The sequence below is a fragment of the Podarcis melisellensis genome (assembly GCF_964234715.1).
Source record: "Podarcis melisellensis genome assembly, chromosome: 3".
Classification (NCBI taxonomy): Eukaryota; Metazoa; Chordata; class Lepidosauria; order Squamata; family Lacertidae; genus Podarcis; species Podarcis melisellensis.
In genome coordinates, this window is record NC_138530.1 from 12631904 (window position 1) to 12656112 (window position 24209).

A 24209-nucleotide genomic window follows, 5' to 3' on the forward strand; every position below is an offset into this window, starting at 1 on the left:
TGAGCTAGTCACACTTCTCTGATGTCTCTCAGCCCCACTCACCTCACAGGGAAGGGTTAGGGAAAAGGAGATTGTTAGCCGCTTTGAGACTCCTTCGGGTAGTGATAAAACGGGATGCAGATGTAAAGGAGAAGTAGAGCTGTGTGCCATCAGCATATTGCTTACAGCATATGCCAGAACTCTGGGTGAGCACACTCAGTGGTTTCCTGTAGAGGTTAAACAATATAGGAGATAAAATCGAACCCTGAGGAACCCCACATTGAAGGCTCCACAGGGCCAAAGTGACCCCCCCCATGCATCACCCTCTGGAAATGACCACCCAGCCACCGCTAGGCAGTGCCACCCATCCCTAACTCAGACAGTTGATCCAGCAGGATAGCATAGTTGACGGTACCAGAAGTTGCTGAGCCTTTTCAGTGGTGGCACACAGCATTTGGAATGCCTATCTCAGGGAGGCTCACTTATTATTAAATTCAATGTCTCTGCGCCTTTTTACTTGCCCAAGCCTTTCAGTATGTTTTGAAAACATTGGCTTTCATTGTATTTTTCTGCTGTGCTATGTGTACATGTTGTTTTGGTAGTTATATTTTTATCTTCCAAGAGAGCTTGCTTGTTGAAGGGTGACATATTTAAATAAATAAATGTTTTCCACATTATGTATTTCTTCTTCTTCTTAAAGGTATCTCCGGCTCTATGGGAGAAAGTTTAGCAAAGAAGACCATGTCCTTTTTATCAAGCTCTTATATGAGCTAGTAACTATCCCAAAGTTGGAGATCAGCATGATGCAAGGTTTTGCACGTCTTTTGATAAACCTGCTGAAGTAAGTTACCATTTTCATTACTCCTGTGTAACGGAAGTATCTTATGTCCTGTGGAAGAGTAATTTGGGGAAAAAATAGCTGACTTTGAGGCTGGAGACAAGCCTTTCTAGTTAAACGGCCCCAAAATTTGGATTGGCTTTTGTTGGGGGCTTGTGTCTTTCACCATGCTGGATTTTGAAGGTACTCAGAAGTGTCAGAAATCCAGCATGAAAGCAGGGGTAGGTGTTCCCTGCCCTTTCCCCATGTCTGGCAGAAGGAGAGGGGTTGATTCATGAAATCGCTCAGTCTTGCTGCTTCAAAGTGCATTTGAGGCCCAACACAAGGTCCAACGCCATTTCTTACTTTTTTACTCAGCACTTTAAAAGAGGGGCTCACTTCTGGCAGGCATATTTGTGACCTCCTCCAAAACAAACTGGCTTGGTTAATGTAACTCTGAATTAACATTGGCAATAATCTCAGCTAAGGTTAAGAGTGGCCTGTACATGTACCTTCCCTTCTGACATGTAAATTCCCTTCCCTACACTTGTAAACTGTGGTTTAGCATTCTATCAGCACAAACAAACAATAGTTCCCCTTCAAACAGAATTTGTTAATTTCGATTCAAACCTGGTTCCAAATTCCTATTAAGAGAGAAGCCTGGTTAGTGCTATGTAATGTGTAGTTGCATCTACATCTTAAACAATTGCTTCAACTTTGTCTAGAAAATGTCCTGAGATAATTTTCTTGACATGTTATGGATTACTAGGAAGCTGTGTGAAAGGGGTGATGACTAAAGCAAAGTTGCAGCCAGACTTTCTGTTGTGCTATTTTGGGGTATGAAAGTTACATCCAGTTGTAATTAATCATTAATCTTAAACTGCTTTTTTAATTTAGGAAAAAAGAACTTCTTTCAAGGGATGACTTAGAATTGCCATGGAGGCCACTGTACGAAATGCTGGAACGGATATTGTACTCTAAGACTGAACATCTTGGATTAAATTGGTTTCCAAAGTAAGATTTTTGTTTTAGTTTTTAAAAATGTGAGCTAGAACGGGTTTACCTTTTTATTTTAAACATATTTGTAAGATACTGACGGGATGATGCTTTGTTGATCCTCAAGGATAACAGACAAAAAGTCAGAATTTGATTGTAGGAATAACTTGTGTAGGGACAGCTTGCAGAAACTCAATGTGTAAAGCCTAAAAACTTAAAATAGCCCAACCAGCAAATATTAATTTCAGCTTGCTGGTTTTTCTCAGCTCTAATTGTGCAGTTTATCAAATATATTTTCTTCAGTCATGTGAACTGAAGATAACAAGATTTATACTCTGCTTTTTGTTTTACTGTGGGTGCTCACAATGTCTTCTATTACTCATGTGCCTTTTCTGGTTTACAAACAAGTGACATGATTACATTTCATGAGATGAATAATCTGATTAGTCTAAGGTTTTAGAAAATACAGTTTGATATCTGTAAGCTGTGAGTGAAAACTGGCCATTTACAAACAGAAAACAGCACAGTGTCACCCACTTCTGAAAGCTGGCACTGCTTTACAGACAAGCCATAGCTTAGTTATGCTTTGCATGTGTAGTGGCCAAGTTTCAATCCATTGCATCTCTAGTTAAAAGCATCAAGGATGGCAAGATTCTCAAAGCCCTCGACCTCAATCTCTGGAGAGTTGCTGCTAGGGGGTCGATTGATCTGAATTAACGTAGAAAGCATCTTATATCTGTTCACATTAAGAGAATTCTCAGCTTTAGATAATTATTATTATTATTATTATTAATAAATAAATAAATAAATAAAATAATAATAATAAAAAATTATTTATATCCCGCCCTCCCCAGCCGAAGTTGGGCTCAGGGTGGCTAACAACAATAAAATAATACAACATTCTAAAACCATTTCATTATAAAATTAATTCAAATCAAATTGATGGCAACCATTGGGCTAGAGTTCTGTGAAGATTGCCAGAGGAGGGAGTCAGGCTGTGCCCTGGCCAAAGGCTTGGTGGAACAGCTCCGTCTTGCAGGCCCTGTGGAAAGATGTCAAGACCCACAGGGCCCTAGTCTCTTGTGGCAGAGCATTCCACCAGATCGGAGCCACAGCCAAAAAAGCCCTGGCTCTGGTTGAGGCCAGCCTAACCTCTCTGTGGCCTGGGACCTCCAAGATGTTTTTGTTTGAAGATCGTAAGTTCCTCCGTGGGATATTCCAGGAGAGGCGGTCTCGTAGGTAGGCTATAAAGATGGAACAATAACCAAGTGGTTAAGAGTATGATGTTCACTGAAAGAAGCCCCCCAGTTTGACAACTAGAATCTCTAGTTATCATAAAGTCAATGTTTCAAGTGACTTAACATTCCCAACTTGCTTCTTGAGGTCTTTTAAACCAGGGGTACCTAAACTGTGACCCTCCAGATTTTGATGGACTATAGATCCCATAATCCCTGACTTTTGGCCATGCTGGCTGGATCTGATGGGAGTTGGAATTAATGACACCTGGAAGGCCACAGGTCATCCAACTCTATTTTAAATAGAGATACCAGCGGTTGAACCTTGAACGTCTTACTGTGAAGCATGAACTATAACTTTTGAGCTACGTCACCTCGCCCAAATTTAATCTCACACCTCAATCTGGAAAGCTAGTTGAAGTACTCTTGTGATCTTTGCTGTGCCCAGTTTGACTTCTAATCTTTGAGGAGCAGATCCCCATGTACGTACTGTTAATTTCTTTCTAGTGTGCACGCGCATAGGCACTACTAGAGGAAGGTGCTTTTTTATCAAGCATGTGTTGGAGTTTGACTCATAGTTCTGTGAGCTGTGGCCAAGCTATATTGCATCTGATGTAAAAGCACAGGACAGGGCATTTTCAAAACGTTTTAGGTAAAAAAAAGTGTGTAAATTGGCAAAGAGACCTGAGGGGAAGAAGTAAGCCCTGTTGGAAAAATTTAAGGTTGGCTAGACTAGAATTTAAAATTGTGCAGTGCGACTTTTTCTCTCATGGTGTTTTGGCAACATTGTTTAAAATATCTTATTTCATTGTTGCCCCTTCTGGTAAATTGAGAAGGATAAATAGAAAATGAAAGAAATAGAATTGGAATCATTTGGTTTGTGTGTGCCTGTTTTCTGAGTCATTTTGTTTACAATTCTACAATTTCCTTTTTCATTGTTTGTTTTTAAACCTTTCTTCTTTATGTTCAGTTCATGTCGACCAGGCTTGTCTTCACCTAAAACATTTGTGCTTAATGTTTTACATAGGTGGTAAGGACAATTTATTTTGGTTTATTTAGTTCTGTCCGAAGCATTATCTTCTTGCATGGCCTGTTCAGTTGTAACACTTGTCCACATACATGTAACTTTTTTAAAACTGAAAAAAACACCACCCCAATGTTAACATTACACCACAGTTTATGGGAATGTCGCACTGTATTTAAGCCTACTTGTGAGAAAATACATTCTGTGTGAAGTGGCTGAAAATATGGCTATCTGCTAATTTCTGTTGACTAGTAAATTTAAAAGTTATGGTGAATGTAGTGCTTTAATTATTAGGCATAATTTGCACAAAGCTTAGAAATGCATGAATTTAACTTTCCACAAAGCTTGGTGGAATGCAAAAAGAGAGAGAATGATGAAGAGAGTTGGTTGAATTTTTAAAATAATTTTTGGGTTAAGACTTGCAGTGCAATTCTGTGCATTGGTTTGATGGGTTTTATTTCCTGGTAAGTATGTTTAGGATTCCAGCCTTAAAATAAAAACATTTGACATTGTAAGAGAAGGTTACAAGAGGGGACAAGACACTGGATAAAGTTTATTCGAATGTAAATCACGGCTATAGGGCTTTACAGCTGCCACATTTGGGCCAGTCCGACCATATGTCTCTGTTCCTGGTACCAGCATATATCCCACTCAGGAAACGGGCTCCCACAATATCAAGGACTGTTAAAATCTGGCCTGAAGGTGCTATTCACCAGCTGCAGGACTGTTTTGAGAGAACCAATTGGGATATTTTCGATCGTTCAGACCTGGAGGAGCACACGGCGGCAGTTCTGTGCTATATCAATCACTGCACAGACACTGTCACAGTAAATAAATCCATCCGGTTTTACCCCAATCAGAAACCCTGGATGAATAGAGAGGTCCAGTGCCTGTTGCGGGAAAGGAACAGGGCTTTCAGGTCGGGCGAGGTGCAGCTTTACAGTGTGGCAAGAGCAAACTTGAAGAGGGGTATTCGACGGGCAAAACTGGATTATAGGCAGAGGATTGAGGATAATTTAAGGAGCAACAACACAAGACAGATGTGGCAGGGGATTCAGCATATTACCAACTACAAACCTAACCTTGGTGCTGTCGACGGTGACCCTTTGCTGGCGGAGGAGCTTAACCTCTTCTTTGCTCGCTTCGAGAAGGAGCCACCTGAGACGCCGGTATTACAGCCACCAGCCCATAGGGGCCCCTCATTCACTAGAGGAGCACGAGGTGAGACAGGTATTGAGGATGGTGAATCCGAGGAAGGCTGCTGGACCTGATGGCATCACTGGAAAGGTGTTGAAGGGCTGTGCGGATCAGCTGGCGAGGGTCTTTACTAAGATCTTCAACAAGTCCTTACACCAGTCTATTGTCCCACCCTGCCTGAAGTCGTCAACTATTGTTCCTCTGCCTAAAAAACCCACAATCAGTAGTTTGAATGACTACAGACCAGTTGCACTGACTCCAATCATCATGAAGTGTTTTGAGAAACTGGTGCGCCGTCACATTATTTCCTGTCTTCCATCAACTTTTGACAACTACCAGTTTGCATACAGGGCAAATAGATCCACAGAAGACGCTATCACCACCACTCTCCATGCTGCTCTGTCCCATCTGGAGCAGCCAGGGAGTTATGTGAGGCTGCTGTTTGTGGATTTTAGCTCTGCTTTTAACACTATCCTCCCCCATAGACTGGTGTCCAAGCTAGAGGCGATTGGACTCTCCAACTCCACCTGTCTCTGGGTTTTGGATTTTTTGTCAGAACGTTCTCAGAGGGTTAGAGTAGGGTCACATATGTCCAAAGCCCTTAGCCTTAACACCGGCTCACCACAGGGTTGTGTGTTGAGTCCCCTGCTCTATACTCTCTATACGTATGACTGTACAGCCATCTATTCCAGCAACAAAATCATCAAGTTTGCTGATGACACTACGGTGGTGGGGCTCATTTCAGGAGGGAATGAGTCCGCCTATCGGGACGAGGTGGAGCGGCTCTGTGTTTGGTGTGGAGAGAACAATCTGGCTCTTAATACGGCTAAGACCAAGGAATTGGTGGTGGATTACAGGAAAAAAAAGGCGGACATTCAGCCCTTGTATATCAACGGGGAACGGGTGGAGAGGGTGGCGGAATTCAGGTTTTTGGGAGTGACTATCGATCAGGGCATGACTTGGAGCGCAAATACCACTGCTCTGGTGAAGAAGGCCCAGCAGAGAATTTATTTCCTCAGACTTTTAAAGAAGAACAATCTGAGTGAGAGACTGCTGGTGTCCTTCTACCGAGGCTCCATAGAGAGCATTCTCACATACTGTATTTGTGCTTGGTTCTCCAGTTGTACAGCTAGGGAGAGGAAGGTGCTCCAGAAGGTCATAACCACAGCCCAAAGGATTATTGGTCATCCTCTCCCATCTTTGGAAGAACTGTACGGTTCCCGTTGTCTTAGGAAAGCAAACAACATCCTGCAGGATTCATCTCACCCGGGATACAGTCTGTTTGCTCTACTGCCTTCTGGCAGGAGATATAGAAACATCAAGTCAAGGACAAATAGACTGAAAAATAGTTTCTATCCAAGAGCTGTGGCCTTTTTGAATGCTGTAACTCGATAGTGTGACCTGGGAGTTTGATGGGTGTGGGTGTGGGTGTGGCTGGAATGTGGTTTGTTTGGTTGTTGTTGTTGTTTTGCTTTTGTTGTTTTTTAAGGGATGGCATCCAATTTCGTTGCACTTGTGCAATGTTGCACTTGTGTAATGACAATAAAGAATCTATCTATCTATCTATCTATCTTTCTTCTTTATGTTCAGTTCATGTCGACCAGGCTTGTCTTCACCTAAAACATTTGTGCTTAATGTTTTACATAGGTGGTAAGGACAATTTTTTTTTGGTTTATTTAGTTCTGGCCGAAGCATTATCTTCTTGCATGGCCTGTTCAGTTGTAACACTTGTCCACATACATGTAACTTTTTTAAAACTGAAAAAAACACCACCCCAATGTTAACATTACACCACAGTTTATGGGAATGTCGCACTGTATTTAAGCCTACTTGTGAGAAAATACATTCTGTGTGAAGTGGCTGAAAATATGGCTATCTGCTAATTTCTGTTGACTAGTAAATTTAAAAGTTATGGTGAATGTAGTGCTTTAATTATTAGGCATAATTTGCACAAAGCTTAGAAATGCATGAATTTAACTTTCCACAAAGCTTGGTGGAATGCAAAAAGAGAGAGAATGATGAAGAGAGTTGGTTGAATTTTTAAAATAATTTTTGGGTTAAGACTTGCAGTGCAATTCTGTGCATTGGTTTGATGGGTTTTATTTCCTGGTAAGTATGTTTAGGATTCCAGCCTTAAATAATAATAATAATAATAAATTTTATTTATATCCCGCCCTCCCCAGCCGAAGCCGGGCTCAGGGCGGCTAACAACACCAAAATAGTGCGACATTATAAAAACATTATAAAAATTAATTAAAATCAAGATTGATGGCAGCCATAAAGTTTTGTAAAGGTTGCCAGAGGAGGGAGTCAGGCTGCGCCCTAACCAAAGGCCTGGCGGAACAGCTCTGTCTTGCAGGCCCTACGGAAAGATGTCAAGTCCTGCAGGGCCCTTGTCTCTTGTGACAGAGCATTCCACCAGGTTGGAGCCGCAGCCGAAAAGGCCCTGGCTCTAGTTGAGGCCAGCCTAACCTCTCTGTGGCCTGGGACCTTCAAGGTGTTTTTGTTTGAAGACCGTAGGTTCCTCTGTGGGGCATACCAGGAGAGGCGGTCCCGTAGGTACGAGGGTCCTAGGCCGTATAGGGCTTTGAAGGTTAAAACCAGCACCTTAAACCTGATCCTGTACTCCACCGGGAGCCAGTGCAGCTGGTATAGCACCGGATGAATGTGATCTCGCAGCGAAGACCCCGTAAGGAGTCTCGCTGCGGCATTCTGCACCCGCTGGAGTTTTTGGGTCAGTCTCAAGGGCAGCCCCACGTAGAGCGAGTTACAATAATCCAGTCTGGAGGTGACCGTCGCGTGGATCACAGTAGCTAGGTCAGGGCGAGAGAGGTAAGGAGCCAACTGCTTAGCTTGGCGGAGATGAAAAAATGCCGCCTTTGTAATAGCTGCAATCTGCGCCTCCATGGAGAGGGAGGTATCGAAGATTACACCCAAACTCTTAACGGACGGTGCTGGCACTAATTGCACCCCCGCAAGAGATGGGAGCTGCCCCCTCAGTCCCATATCATCCCGTCCCAGCCAGAGGACCTCTGTCTTCGAAGGATTTAACTTCAACCGGCTCCCACGCAACCATCCAGCCACAGCTTCCAAGCATCTGATCAGTGTGTCTGGGGCCGAGTCAGGATGGCCATCCATCAACAGGTAGAGTTGGGTGTCATCAGCATACTGATGGCAGCCCAGCCCAAAACTCCTGACAAGCTGGGCGAGGGGGCGCATAAAGATGTTAAAAAGCATCGGGGAGAGAATCGCACCCTGAGGCACTCCACACACCAAGGAGTGGCGCGATGACAATTCCCCCCCAAGCGCCACCCTCTGTCCCCGACCAGAGAGAAACGAGTGCAGCCATTGAAGGACTGTGCCCTGGATCCCCACGTCGGCAAGGCGGTGGTCCAGAAGTACATTTGACATTGTAAGAGAAGGTTCTGTAGTTTGTAAAATCTCTGTTCACGTTAACAACCAAAAAGTGTTTCATCAACCTTTTTCCGGAGCCATTCCTTTTTTTATTTATCTAAAGCAAGTCCCCCCCCCCCTACAGAACCGGGAAACCAGCAGCATCTTCCCCAAAACTCATTAACTAAACATGAAATATTTACACATTTGTTTGACATACATGGGATTAGTAATTTCCAAAGGTACAGGTTCAGTTCTGGGAAATATATCAAAGTAAGTTATATATTTAAAGCATCCTTGGTAGAAAAGTGTCACGGGAGCAGACTAGGGTTCCATCTCGTCCAGTGTCCTGTTTCTCACAGTGGTCAGGCAGGTGCTTCGAAGAAGCCCAGAAACAGGGCAAGTCATAATGGCAGGAGCCCTCCCACAGTTTTTGTCCCACCACCAACTGCCGCTGGACATGGAGGTTCCATGTCCTCCATGAATTTGCCCCATGTAATAGCCAGTTGGCTATCATCACATCTTTTGGCAGTAATAAGGTATATAAAAAACAATTAAAAGACTTTTGAAATCCATTTCGTTGAGTGACTCCAGTTTTTCCCTGGGAGCTTAGGGCAGAATACGTGTTCTCCTCCGTTTGATCATTATATCAACCCTGTGTGGTAGGTACTGGCCTGAGGTCACCCAAAACTTCATTGCCGAGTGGGGATTTGGATCTGGTTATCTCTGGTCCTAGTTGAATCTCCCCCCGCCCCCCAGACTATGCATATTTTGAAAACATTTCCATGTCCTCAGAAAGCTTTAGTCCAGGATTTTTGCTTATTTATATCGAACCTCTTTTGCAGTTTTCTTCCCCTTTTCACCCAGTTTGGAAAGATCCTCGGTGCTATTTGTAGAGTACCTGCATTTTCACTGTCACAAATAAGTTGGCTTCTTCTATAAATTTGGTTACGTCACTGCTCACCTCTGACACCAAATCACTTATCAATGTCAAGTATGACTCAGTACAGACCACCAATGCTTGTTTACCTCTCTTGTGAGATCTGTTGATTTACTCTCTCCCTCTGCTTCCTGTTCATCAACCAGTTATAGTTCTGACCTGTCCTCCTATCTTATGATGATTAAGTTTGCGTGGGAGTCTTTATTAAATATTTTTCAGAAGTCTAGTTATATAATGTTTATTGGATTGCTCCAGTATTCCTGAAGGATTATCCCAACCTATAATTCTCTAGAATTTTCTTGGTTAACAATCTGGTGTGCTTCAGCCTATCTGTCTCATGGCATGTTGTGACTCCACTGTACACCATAATAAATTAGTTCATCTTTAAGATGCTCCAAAAGTCTTTGTTGGCTGTGCTTCAGCAGACTATTATGACAGCACTTGTAAGTAGAATCTGGTGTTCATAAGCTCTGAGACATCTCCACTAGTATGTTTAATTATGGAAAGGTGAGAGGAGGCAGGATTCCTATTCTTCAATTCCATGGTGATAGACTAGCATGAGCAGCTGTTGAGAGAGGTCTAAGCTCTTCCTGTTCTTCATAGAGCACAGTGTTTATAACCATATGGATACCATGAAATGAGACACAGATGAGTAGGTGATGTGAGATCTTCTATTGCACCAACTAGTTGTTTAAAATGCTGCTAGCTCTTCCACATTCTTGAGGCTTTGCTAGAAATCCACCATGACTTTCAGAGCAAAGAAGAAAAGTACATCTTGATATGGCCATGCTGTTTTATCTTACTTTGCCCTGTTTGAAAGCACACCTTGTTTCAAACACTTTACTGGTCGCATAATGGATGTTGCTGCATCTGTTATGTCCCTCCTTTCATTCTAAAGCAAGATCAGAACTTGGGACACAAACGTGGGGAAGATCCACTAGCAGGAAAAAAGGAGGGGACAAGCCTTAGCCTCCACCTGCCCTTCCTTCTTTCTCAATCCTTTGTTCATTCTCAGGGTTTGATCTTGCTCACCCCTCTTACTATGGCAAGAGGGGAGTCAGGGTCTGCCAAACAAGATGTTGACTAGCATGCTCAGCCAATATTTATTGACTCAAATGGTTCTGCATTTGGGCCCTTCTTGCAGCCTTCTTGCCACCAGGCTCTTTATTGCTTAGCTTCCTTAACTCCCAAAATTTCTAGTCTCTGCCTATCACTTCTGCGAAGTTTTAATTTCTCCCGAAGTGGCAGCTTTCCCTTTCCTCGGAGAAGCTGAATTAAAAATTGCTTTGTGTGCTTAGCAGCTTGAATAATCTGAGTCAACCACTGTCAGAGGTTTCACCTTCACAAATGCACTAGAGTGTAGCTCTGAATAGCAATGATAATCACATCACTGCTTATTTTCACTCTACTTTTTATGTAACTTTAGTAGTTCATAGATGGCTTCTTAAACTTTCTGTGTTTATAATTATTGGACAGAAACAGCCGATGTCATAGAATATGTGTGCATGTCTTCTGGTTACAAAGCGTAGAAAAATGAGTTAATTAAAAGTGAGAAACTTTGGCAGGTAGATTTGTTTTTAAGCATCTCTACCCAGCTTTGCCACAGTTCAGTTTAACAGCATCAGTTCAGTTTTTGTATATTTGTACATAAACCTAAAACAAACTAAAAACCCAAAATAAATGCTAAACAGACGAGCAGCAGCAACTAATAGACAGCAGCTATCAGGAGTCTTACTGGATGGGCAGACTCATACTGGGAAATACAGCCTTTAAAATGCTCCTGTCTTGGAACAACTTGGGACTATAAAGATCAAAAACAACATTTAAAATTGGACAGAAACGTGGATAACTAATATATATATTCTCAATATTCATGTAATGTGCTCAGTGCAGTATATCCTGTCAATCACATTGTCAATGTGCAGTTTTGTTAAAATTTCCCAAACACTCTTCAATGTTAGACCTTTGCTTAACATGTTACAACAATCTAACCTTGACATTTCAAGAGCATGAATCACTGTGGCAAGGTCATCTTTACCCAAGAAAGGGTGTAGCTGCCACACCAACCATAGATGAGAAAAGGCACTAGACGAAGGTGGACTGAAAAGGATCTGCCATACTATGACCCTGCTTCTTAAGCAGGAGTGCTTACCCCATCCACAAGCTCTTACCATCTTAGTCACCTGTAAGGTTTAGGAATACATGAATCTGAGACCTGGACCATTTTGTCTTTTTTCCCCCCTAGCGTTCCCTCTTTCTGCTTCACTCTGCCTTGGTCCAGCTCCATTCTTGCCAAAACAAAGCAAAAATGAAAATGAAATACTCATGACTGATGGGTCAAATTACTAAACCAATTAGAGCAGGCTATTTTCACCAGGTGAAAATGAAATGCATGTTTGGTAGGTAGAGTGTAAAGTATTATTAAATAGGTTCTTCTTTACACAGAAATGTCTCTCTTGGCTCATTTTGTCTGGTAGAGGCATTGATTCAGTTTAAAGATTTAATTCCGAGGGCTAGCATGCTCTTATTCAGATTATTTTATAGTAACTTAATTATTCTTTAAGAGAAGCATTGTATCCAATAAAGAGGATATTTGCAGTCCATAAATAGCTGTCATCAGGGTCCAGGGATGACTTATTCAGGAGATAAACACATTTTCTGTATTAGGTTGAGCTGATGCATTTTAGAAATATACCTTAGTAATACGAGATACGTTTTAGTCAACTTATTTTATCCCAGAGCTCTTATCAACTATCACGTGACTTCTCATTCTCTCTTTCAAAACCCGATAAAGTTGCTTAGTTCAGGACATGACATAATCAAATAAGTTGTTATATTGGTGGTTCCTCTTATATGTCCCAACAGATACTCAAGGAGAAGAGCAGAGTCAGGAATCGGGCAAATCAGCTTTAATCCTTGTAATTAGGTCTGTAGAGTAAAGGAAGATTAGCTACTGCATGCACACAAGAAGATGTCTAATTGCATCAGTATCATCGTAATCTTTGCCCAATCAGGCAATTGTCTTGATATACTTCACTTGAAATAGGATCATGTAATTTACCTAACCTTTCTCTCTCTCTCTTTCTTTTTTTAGCTCTGTAGAAAGTGTTTTGAAAACCCTCGTGAAAAACTGTAGACCGTAAGTACTTTTAACAGCTTTCAAAGCCATTATGTATTTCTTAAAGAGAAATATTTTCTCTTTAAAGCCTTAAATGGCAAGATAGCTCTACATGTGGGTAAGGGGCATTCCCCTTAGCCTTTTATGGAAGCGGGGGAAGTCCTGTGTGTTTATGGGGTTTTGCCATCAGCAGTGGGCAACAGAATGCACTTTTAAATTCATGAAGCTACTGGTGGAAAATGCATCCCTGAAAGATTAAATTGTGTAAACAAATTTTAACACACACACCCCCCACTTACTCAGTAGTGGAGGCTATAGTTATTTGTGGTTAATAAATATGTCAGTTATGACATGAACATATTTTTGTTTAGAAGACTCCTTGTGTTAAGAACTACTTCTATCTCATTCATAAACAAAAGTACAGTAGTTGGGTCAGGTTAATCTTAATCTGACATATTGTAACCCTTTCATGTAGCTGTGCTGTTCCTTATATTTTTCATTCCCCAAGATGCATTCACATATAATGTGCTGTTAATTTTTCTTTGATACTATTATGCTTGCATATTTTATAGACGGAAATGCATTCACTGGTCTTTGCTGACATACTTAAAGTAAATCTTTCCAAATGAATTACCGGTATATCCTCTCAGATCTTGTTTGGGCCACTATCATCTTTACCATTGGGGCAAGCTAAACACTGGTCTCCAAAAAAGAGAGTCCTATTGTTCTATTCTTGTAGTTTGGGAACTAGTGCATAAAGAATGTTATCAGCATTGTATAAACCTGGCGTACTGTTAATGACACCAACTATTCTTTTTTTAAAAAAATAATCTTTATTAATTTAAATTACACACTTATACAAAGAATTTGCAATCTCATACTACAAAAAGAAAATTAAAGAAAAAACAATTAAGAAAAAAGAAAAGAAAATACAGAAAAAAGAAAGAAGAAAAAGCAAATTTATGTACATTAAAAGACGCTTAATCTTCCTAACTAATACTTAATTAAACACTTAAATATTTAAGTGACACAAACTATTCTTTATTGCGAGATTATCTTTACTGCCACACATTTTATCAACAAAGTTATAGTTTTGCTTTCGCCAAATGTGTGGCTGTTGGGTGGGAGCATGGTTTCTGGGCTCTGCTTGGGAGACCTGGCTGCACATCACTACAATCCCCTCATGCACTCTTTTAATGTATGAACTCTCCATCTCTCTCCTGCTTCCAGCTCTCATGAGAACATCTGTTTTGTCCTTCTGCATCACGCCAAAGGTCCATCTAGAATAGCAGCCAGCCAGATACCTCAGGGATGGCCACAGTCAGGCCATGCAAGTGATGGCATTCCCATCTTCTTTTGCCCCCTCCCTCTGTTACTGGTTTTCAGGGCTTATTGCCTCTGTACATTGAGGTCCTGTTTAGCTACCATGATCACCTTTCCTTCATTCTCTCCAATGCTGTTTTAAAAGACGCCTGAGCCTAGTGGCTTCTATCGCTGCACCTTGTGTCAGTGAATTCTATCCACCTGATTAAATATGTTGCTGAAGTACCACTTGTGCATATGAGCCAACCCATCACATCCCTCTTTCCCTTTAGGTATTTCCCCGAAAGTGCAACAGCCGAGATGCTAGATGAATGGCGGCCGCTAATGTGCCCTTTTGATGTTACTATGCAGAAGGCCATCACTTACTTTGAACTGTTTCTGCCTACCACTCTTCCTCCAGAACTCCACCACAAAGGTTTTAGGTGAGTTGGTCTTAGTTACTTCAAGATGTTCTCACCGAACAATCTATTGCATGGAAGGCTTTTGAATAAATTATATATGTAATGAACTACACCGTGTACTTCATTGTAGAGTTACATTCTGAATGCCTGTTTGTAACAGGAATGATCTAATCAGTTTACCTGAGAGCTGATCTCCAGAATTAACTCTCTTACAATTGATACTCTCTCTCTCTCTCTCTCTCTCTCTCTCTCTCTCTCTCTCGCTATCTCTCTCTCTCTATATATATTCAATTAAAGTTCTATTTCTTGAGTGGGAAGCAAATGAGTTCCTGATATTGAGCAGCATTGCCATACTCTCTTATTTCTACAACAAGAATACTGTAGATACCATTGCTTTTTATTCACAGATGTACCAACTCTAATAACTTGATTTGGGCGCCGAATCATATTGGAGCCCTAAGCCTTAAACAAACCAAGCCTTTTCATGTCTAGACTTTTGGTTCAGGCTCCAGTGCCTGTCTCCAAAACTGGTAGCTCAAAACTGGCAAAATTCCCATTATCCCAAGTGCACTACTTTTTTCATATTGCAAGATGTGCTTAGGAAGGTCAGAGGCAGCATGAGAGAACTCTTGTTTGCCTGCCTTACCTGTTCCTTGCTTTGTTCATGGACTCCACAATCCTGGATCTGGCATTCCTTTGATTAAAGAGGTTCTGGTCATTGACATGTGTGAATAGATTTGGCATGTTTCAGTTTGGCTTTCAGTTCCTGCGCATTTCAGTGCTATGATAATGATTCCGGGGGTTAAAATTTCTAATGATTGGATTGTGCCTCTTTTGAATCTTTTTTTAGTTTGTCAGCAATGAAATATGAAGCAGGTTTAAGGGAACTATCATTGATGCAAATATTTGCATGACTAGTTGCATCCAAAAGTGCTTCAGGCTTACATTTCTCAAACAGCATATCCCTGTGCCACTATGCAAGCTTGTTTTGAATGAGGAGAGTTTCAAAAGCAGTTTGTGATGTGACATTGAGGCTTGCAATTCGGGGGGGGGGGGCAGAGAGTAAAAATATTTCCTTGGTCATGCCCTACAGAAGCTCATTGTATCTCAGCCGTGGCTTCTTGGGTGATCAGGATCTGTTCCCAATGTACCTAAGCTGCAGACTTTGGCATAAGCGTATTTTATTCTGGCTCCTTCTTCAGAATTTGCAGCTTCTTTATCAAGCAACTGTTGCTAAAAGATTGGGGGAATATTTGTATATATACATATGTGTGGGGAGTAATTAGAAGTTGATGGGCGGGAGCATTCCCCCCCAGTGGATTTCTTAGCAGAATATGTCTCCAACAAGTTTGAAATCTTGCTTAGAATCTGAGCAAGGGTTTTGCCTCTTTGCAGGAACAATAACCTCTGTTTGTAAATTGTCTCTTAGAAATCACATGGTAGGGAGCGGAGAGAACGAAATCAAGTGGCATGTGTTAATATAGATGCGGCTATGGAATAGAGTCAAAAGTTGGATAGCAAACTGTACAGCTAGGCGTAATAGACGTTCAAAAACTATGCTTCCTCATATTTTCTGCCCTCATCAATTGAGACAGCACCATATTTATCTCCAAGCTGTTTCAGGCTGTCCTTGAATGTTCTCATTAAGTGGCTTCATATCTCAGTTGTTTCTCTTTGGGCTTATCACTTCAAGGTCATATTAAGCCACACTTACTAAAGTGCCTGTCCCCAGAATGCCTCTCCTCTGGACCGTGTCCCATCTTTGAGTTCCTTGCATAGCTTTATAAGTGGTTGCTTTCATCCTGATGGGTGGCAAACACTGATAAGGCACACCCCATCATAGCAAATGTTATATATATTTGGACTTCCTAGATTCAAGGAGGCTGCCTTCTTCATATGGAGTCACTCTGATTTATTGATATTATCAGTGTGTGTGTGTGTGTGTGTGTCTCATATTGTTTACCATACTTTGCTATTTTGTGCGTTTTGAGGCTTTTGCTTTGTTTTTAAGTCGTATACTGAGCGTACGTTGTTGCTTTTTAGCTTCTAATGTTGACAGCACTTCCATCAAAGTAAGCTCCCTTCCAGCAGGCAGGATTTAGTTCCAAGCACAGGGTTCTAAGGTTTGGGTACAAGTGATTTTGTGCTGCTGGCATCTCACCTCTCTTTGAAGTCCTCAATCAATTTTACAAATCTAAAACTGTTAGTAGCACTTATACACATACATACATACATACATACATACACACACGCGCCAATTGTAACCTAAAAAACCCCACCCAAAACAAAACTACAACTAACTGTTGTAACATTTCCCTCACCTGATCACCTGGACGCAATTCTTACTTGCCATGGGTGACCAGACAGTGGCTATTTTGCAAGCCAGTCAGTTGACAAGTTCAGTATGCCCTAGAAGAGAAGAGAAGAAGAAGAGTTTGGATTTGATATCCCGCTTTATCACTACCCGAAGGAGTCTCAAAGCGGCTAACAATCTTTTTTCCCTTCCTCCCCCACAACAAACACTCTGTGAGGTGAGTGGGGCTGAGAGACTTCAAAGAAGTGTGACTAGCCCAAGGTCACCCAGCAGCTGCATGTGGAGGAGCGGAGACGCGAACCCGATACCCCAGATTACGAGTCCACCGCTATTAACCACTACACCACACTGGCTCTCATAAAACTATAGATTTATGTTTGCTTGTTTATGATTTTTGAGTTGCTTTAGGCATATCACCATCTCTATAAAATGGAACATAAAATGATCTCTTTATGGTTAGTATGAAAAAAAGTCATTCCCTTTCCTGAGTCTCTGAATACCAGCTTTCCCCTATCATGTTTTCTCCTGGTAGCCTTGCCACATGGCTTGAAGGTGTGTTGTCGTTTGAGTTTCCTCCTTCAGATGTGATTGATTGTTGAGTGATTGGACCTCACAATGGATTCTCCAAGCGGCACCTTGCCGTTGCTTCAAACGATCTGTGACCAGTAGTGGCAAATACTCCTTAATAGGCATGTGCCAGTGTCTAATATAGCGATGGGAGTCTGGACCAGCCATAAAACAATCAAATTTCAATTAGCCAACTGTGGGTTTAGAAATGATTTGAGTGGGAAGGGGGACAACAGTGCCAAGGGATAAAGCAGTATCGGGTTTTGGAGGCCGCTGATTAAAAAAAAAAAGGCATTTCCTGCAGGACATCTTTTGATGACATTCTGTATGAGACTAGGAAAAGTGCCTGAAACTTTCAGTCAGTGTCAGAAACACCCATTTTAATTTCTTCTTCTTCATCCATATGCTCTCTAACTGGCCTTAAGCAATCTGCTCTTAACAATCTACCATCTGCACTATAACTAATAATGACTGACATTATTGAATGGTGTAATGATTTCTGAGATAATTATGTGCGCCATTTAATATTTATATAGCACTTCATATTTTGAATACCGAGCATTAATTGTTACTATGATTAGGGTGGGAGCAGTGTTTATTATTAAGGATGGGAATGATGAATTTGGCGTAGCAACAAATCTGATTGCCTGATTTCATTGTCTTGCAGGCTCTGGTTTGATGAGTTTCTAGGCCTGTGGGTTTCAGTTCAGAATCTTCCTCAGTGGGAAGGAGTAAGTATTCCTGCTTTGGCTTCTTTCCCCCACTCCCCCCCTGTCACCAAAGTGTTGCAATTGGACCAGGAATATTAGTTCTAGGGTGGGCTGTGATTATTTAGGATTCGTATGTGCCCAGTAGTTGAATAAAGAAGCCCATCGTTGGTTGGGTTCTTCTTCCTGTTTACATTGTTACTTACAAAATTTTTATTTTGTAACCTTTTTGTAATGTTTTTCCAAGCTGAAAATCAAAATCTAGGCCATTGAAATGGGTGTACTTTCTAATTCTTTCAAATCACACCAGTTTACTACGATCTTTCAATTTGCAGAGAAATCATATGGCTCTTGCAAAGGGCTCTATTTTTGTTTGCCATAAATATTATTGAACTGTATTTAGTCAGAGTTTTGTAAAGCATTCTCACATCAGCATTGTGTTAGCTTTCAAGCCTGGGGCAGACATAGGCTGCATGTGAACATCACGTTAAGCCAGGGGTAGGCAACCTAAGGCCCGTGGGCCATATGCAGCCCAATCACCTTCTAATTCCAGGCCGTGGACGGTCCAGGAATCAGCATGTTTTTCATAAGTAGAATGTGTCCTTTTATTTAAAATGCATCTCTGGGTTATTTGTGGGGCATAGGAATTTGTTCATTTTTTCTCTCCAAAATATAGTCCGGCCCACCACATGGTCTGAGGGATGGTGGACCGGCCCACAGCTGAAAAAGATTGCTGACCCCAGCGTTAAGCTGTGGTTTAGTATTACATGCACAAGCAGCAACAAGTCTTTGGTATGCACACCGCTTCCTCCCATATGGCCAGAAGGAGGAGTTTGGGAGAGAGTCCTTCTAGCTATGATTAGTTTCAAACAAGTAAATTACAAACCATGGTTCCTAAAGCTGGCTTGTTGAAATTAATCTTAGTTACTATTAACCATAATTCTGCTCCCGAATTACATTTTATAATTTAGTATTTACAAAAGTATTTATGTATCACATACTTGCAAAGTGCCAGGACAATGTACAACAATGTAAGTAAACACTTATTAAAATGACTGTCCATTCGAGAGACCTGAAAGTCAAAAGTGAGAATGTTGCAACCTGCATATAACTAAAACTAGAAAGGGAATCTCCTAAATTTCTCCTCTTTTACCATGGAGGAGGAGGGGGAGGGAGTGTGGGCTAAGAGTGTTTGACACCCCACCCCCCGGTCTAAAGTTGAAATTATCTTTTGATCAAGTATCCTTGCAATTTGGTTGGTTGAAACTTTTGGCCATGTGCCGTTAATCCCATTTTGTATGTACTGAAGTTCTCTTGTATGACCTCTGTTCAGTTAAGGGAAGAAGCAGGAGCAAAGCTTGTACTGAAAAAGTTATCTGTGGTTTCTTTCTTTCCAGCACCTAGTCAACCTTTTTGCACGCCTGGCCACTGATAACATAGGCTACATCGACTGGGATCCCTATATTCCAAAGGTAATATCTAATATATAGAAGGAATAATATTAAAACAAGGATAACATGAGAATTGTTCGCTTGCTTAGTATAGTTTTACTTTACTTTACTGACAACCCTTGCCTCAGTAGGTAAGAAGAGCAGGGCTGGATCAGGGCAAAGGCCCATATAGTGCACCATCTTATTTGCTGCAGTGGCCAGCTAGGTGTCCCAGGAAACTCATAAGCAGGACATGAGGTCTATAGTCTTCTCCTGATGGGATTTGTATCCCTAAATGTCTAGAGGGCACTAGGTTGGAGAAGGCTGATATATGCTTTGTTCCTCTACCGGCTGCAAGTGTCTGTGACTCCCTAATTACAGTTTTTAATTACCATCTCTCATTCTTATAGCTTGTCCTAAATTGCTTCTGTAAAAAGGCCTTGAGGCCTTTAAGCCTTACTTAATCATAACAATTGTTCCATAGTTTTAAAACTCTTCTGGAACATATCAGCTTACTACCAAGCCTCTCTCAGGGTGCACAGTAATGTAGGAAGCTTAAGCATGAGATTTAGTGGCCACTGCTGAGAAAGTGGGTTTTTGCTTAGCTTTAGTTGACTGACTTGAAATGATAATTTCTGGAGGCACGGCGGGACTTAATTTTTTCAGCAACTCATAAGCAGATGCTTTGCGGATGCTAGCAAGGGATGCAGCAGTGAGAAATTCCAAACCAATTTGTAGAGATGTGGACTTTCTGTGCAACAGCAAATGGTACATAAATTGAGGGAGATCTCAAGATGGCTCAGGTGGACAAAAGATTGTTCTGTTGAAATGAAGTTGCAGACACTTCCTTACCTGAAAGTTTTCCAGGATCTATTCTGAAAGCACCGTGCTAGTGCTGTGCCACTTTTCTTACACTCTGTAAGAAATATCAAACACCGTTCATAATGCATTTCGCTTATTTGATTGTGGGATTACTTTTTCTACAGATATTTACCAGAATACTGCGAAGTTTGAATCTTCCAGTGGGAAGCAACCAAGTGTTAGTTCCACGATTCCTAACAAATGCCTATGACATTGGGCATGCAGTCATGTGGATTACAGCCATGATGGTAGGTAAAGGTAAAGGGACCCCTGACTATTAGGTCCAGTTGTGGCCGACTCTGGGGTTGTGGCGCTCATCTCGCTTTAAGCTGCTTCTGGCGAACCAGAGCAGCACATGGAAATACCATTTACCTTCCCGCTGGAGCGGTACCTATTTATCTACTTGCACTTTGATGTGCTTTTGAACTGCTAGGTTGGCAGGAGCTGGGACTGAGCAACGGGAGCTCACCCTGTTGCGGGGATTCGAACCGCCGACCTTCTGATCGGCAATTTTCTCTACACCTTTCCTCCCTCTCCCCGTTTAGCCCAACACTGGCATTTAAGCATGTTTATTATGATAAATATTTTTGCTGGCCCACAAGCTTGGGAATCAATAAAGTTGTGCTATACAGCCAAGAGCTGGTGGGGCTAGCTTCTTTGGGGAGAGCATTCTGTCCTGGGCTCTTACTACACAAATCAATCCTGTCGTAGGTGATCATAGTCAGTAATTAAGCCATGACCACGTAGCCGGAAGCATCCCAGGAGGCACCATGTCCTCTGGTTTGCCCAGGACCTCAACAAAGCCCCAAGAGACACGTGGGATTTATCTCACTCCTGAAAACAACCTTTTCCTTTATGAGTGAAACTATCAGCAAACCTCTTAATCACATACTGGTTTATAAATCAGTTTGGCAGGGCTGCTGGGGTCAGATAAAACTGCTTAATCTGATGTTGGCGAGGTGTCAGGTAGCCTCACAGATCTCAGTCGTAGCAAAGGAGCATATTCTTTGCTCTCTGAATGCTTGTGTGTTTAAAAAGTACAGTGGTGCCCCGCAAGACGGAAAACCCGCTAGACGAAAGGGTTTTCCATTTTGGAGGTGCTTCGCAAAACGAATTTCCTATGGGCTTGCTTAGCAAGACGAAAATGTCTTGCGAGTTCCTGCGGGGTTTTTCTCTCCCCTCCCCTTTTTCCCAAGCCGCTAAGCCGCTTAACAGCTGATCCTGATCCGCTAAGCTGCTTATCAGCTGATCAGCTAAGCCGCTTAACAGCTGATCTGCTAAGCCGCTAAGCCGCTTATCAGCTGATCTGCTAAGCCGCTAATGGGCTTGCTTCGCAAGACGAAAAAACCGCAAGACAAAGAGACTCGTGGAACGGATTCTTTTCGTCTTGCGAGGCACCACTGTAGTGCTCTCACAGCTGATCTGACAGAGAGATTCCTAGGGGTCTGTTTGGCGGGGTTCCCCAATGGAATGCCAAACAGACACAGGCTTGAAGTAAAAACTAGGCTTTTATTGCTACAAACACACACAAAAATTACAGGAAGACTTCAATGTGATATAATTGCATACACTTCGGTGCTACTGTTAGTAAGTCATACGGTTGTAACAAAACATTCTATAGCAGTTACAACCCACTTCATGAAACCTAAGCCCATCAGAAATCTATGGATCCTCCCAACCTTTCATTATATTAATATGTGATTACATGTGAATCATCAATGTCTTTCATTATTAACTTTTGACTACTTATCCTATTCTTTATTTCTTAAATTTCCATACTGCCCTTTGTCTGAGGAACACAGGGTGGGTTATGATATTAAAAAATGAATCCCTCCCCCCTGGAGTTTAAAAGGCCATAAGTTGTTTAATTAGCCAAAGTCCTGGGAGAGGCATAATGTTTCTGATTGGCTCTTAAAGATATCTAATGAAGGCATCAGGTGAGTCTCTCCGGGGAGAACATTCCACCTTGTGGCCCTCTCGTGGAGGGAGCACACAAAGAAGGGACTTAGATGATGATTTCAGGGTCTGGGTTGGTTCATATGTGGAGAGGTGGTCCTTAAAGTATTGCTTTGGTGAGCCATTTAAGGCTTTATAGGTCAGAACCAGCACTTTGCATTGACCCAGAAACTAATTGGCAGTCAGTGAAGTTGGGCAAGAATTTGTGTTATATACTTAAACTGCCAGGATTGGCGTTACATGAGCAAGCTGGCTGCTGAATTCTGCACCAGCTGAAGTTTCTGATCTGTCTTCAGGGGCAACCCCACATATAATGTGCTCCAGTAATCTAACCTAGAGGTTATCAGCGCATACACAGCAGAAGATAGGCTGTCTGCTAGCTTCCTCTTTCATTTATTTCTGATTAATATATCCAGTCTTCAATTGACTTCAAGATTAAATGCAATCGTTCCACCTAGCTGATCTCCAAGCATTCCTTCAGTTGTTGCTATGGTTATTGTCTTCAGAGATTAATGATACATTCTGTCAATGTACCAGGACACCGGTTTCTCATCGTTCCTACCAAAGAACATTTTTTTCCCTACTAGGAAGGGTTAGTTAAGAGTTCATACACCAGTGTGATACAAAATGGAGTCAGATCAAAATGAAGTTTTCTGATTCAAACAAGAAAGAGGAAGTTTCTCCCTCAGATCCTCTGACTTATAAACTAGTATGAGAATGTTTTTTAACTAGTAATGGACAGATAGGTCAGATACTTGTTTTTAGGGGGTGAATTAACAGGAAAACTACATACAGTACATTGCATCTGTTTAGTGTGGGTTTTGGTGCTAGCTGCCCCACAGTGAACCTGTAAATTCCAGCCTTCCATTTTGGAAGTTGGAACTTCTGTAGTTCATATATTTGAAAACCTTTTGAGGGTACAGTTTAGATAACTGAGAAGGTTGGTTTACCCCTACACGTGATTGTCAAACATTATAAATATTTTGTGCTGGATTTGGCTTTCCACCTCAGTATGTTCCCTGCTACTGAAAAGAACATGTTGCGACTCTAACCCTTTATTAATCCTTTATCTCGGGGCCCATTAAAATTTGAGTGGTTTATAACTGCATTTTGGCCCTGTTTGTGTTCTTTGAAGTTGTATCAAATAACTTGCTTTATCTTTTGTTTCTGGACAGGGTGGACCAAGCAAGCTTGTACAGAAGCACTTGTCTGGGTTATTCAAAAGCATTGCCTCTTTTTACCATCCCTCAAATAATGGCCGCTGGTTGGTAAGGATTTATGTGTATTTATAGATATATTTCTGATCTTGACATCAAGCACTTCAGTGTTTGTCTTGGAGTGGAATCTTGGTGCTCTTCATTTTCTTCAGCTACTGATGCATTGTATTCTGACTAGGCCATCTTGTTTAATTGTACTAGTATAGCTGCACACCAGTTTTGTCTAAACCTGCTTTTAGATTGAGTCAGACGTTGAAAATACTGGGTGGTATTCAACTAGGATTTATTTAGAGAAGACCCATTCAAATTAATGAACATGACTGAGTTGAGTTCCTTAATTGCAGGGGTTCTAATGTGAATAAAACTTCGTTGAACACCACCATCTTGGTGGAAAATGAAAGGTGTGATCGTTGACTCCCAAAAATACAAAACTTTTAACCACTTTATTCACATACATTGTTTCCAAGTAGCTCTGGCTGCATCTATCCGGCTTGGCTACAAGTTACACTCTCAGCTCAATTGTCTCTCAAGGATAATCTGGCCATATTGCATGGAAAATAATTTGAATGTCCAAATAGGCCCTGGATATATATTTTAAGGGAATAGGATAAATTAGGCTTCTTGACAAATTGCCCAGAAATTGACTGATTTTTAATGTGCTTAAGTGTAGAGAAGGCATAATAGCTTTTGTAGCTCTTCTTACTGCTATGTCACTGAAATTGATTCTCTTGTCT

At 41.5% G+C, this 24209-nt stretch overlaps 1 protein-coding gene across 3 annotated transcripts in view; it reads left to right on the plus strand.

The window, feature by feature from the left end:
• The window catches only part of PSME4 (proteasome activator subunit 4), an 83063-nt gene that overhangs the window by 9401 nt on the left and 49453 nt on the right, over positions 1–24209 (plus strand). Inside the window, exons 2-10 of one of the 3 annotated variants that reach the window (XM_081903645.1) lie at positions 680–820; positions 1694–1810; positions 3998–4057; positions 12676–12720; positions 14295–14444; positions 17972–18035; positions 19409–19483; positions 20428–20550; positions 23434–23526. In XM_081903645.1, coding sequence (XP_081759771.1) covers positions 680–820; positions 1694–1810; positions 3998–4057; positions 12676–12720; positions 14295–14444; positions 17972–18035; positions 19409–19483; positions 20428–20550; positions 23434–23526 — 868 coding nt within the window. Of the gene's footprint in view, positions 1–679; positions 821–1693; positions 1811–3997; positions 4058–6838; positions 6899–12675; positions 12721–14294; positions 14445–17971; positions 18036–19408; positions 19484–20427; positions 20551–23433; positions 23527–24209 lie in introns of all 3 variants that reach the window. The other 2 variants (XM_081903644.1, XM_081903646.1) reach the window with 2 other exon arrangements.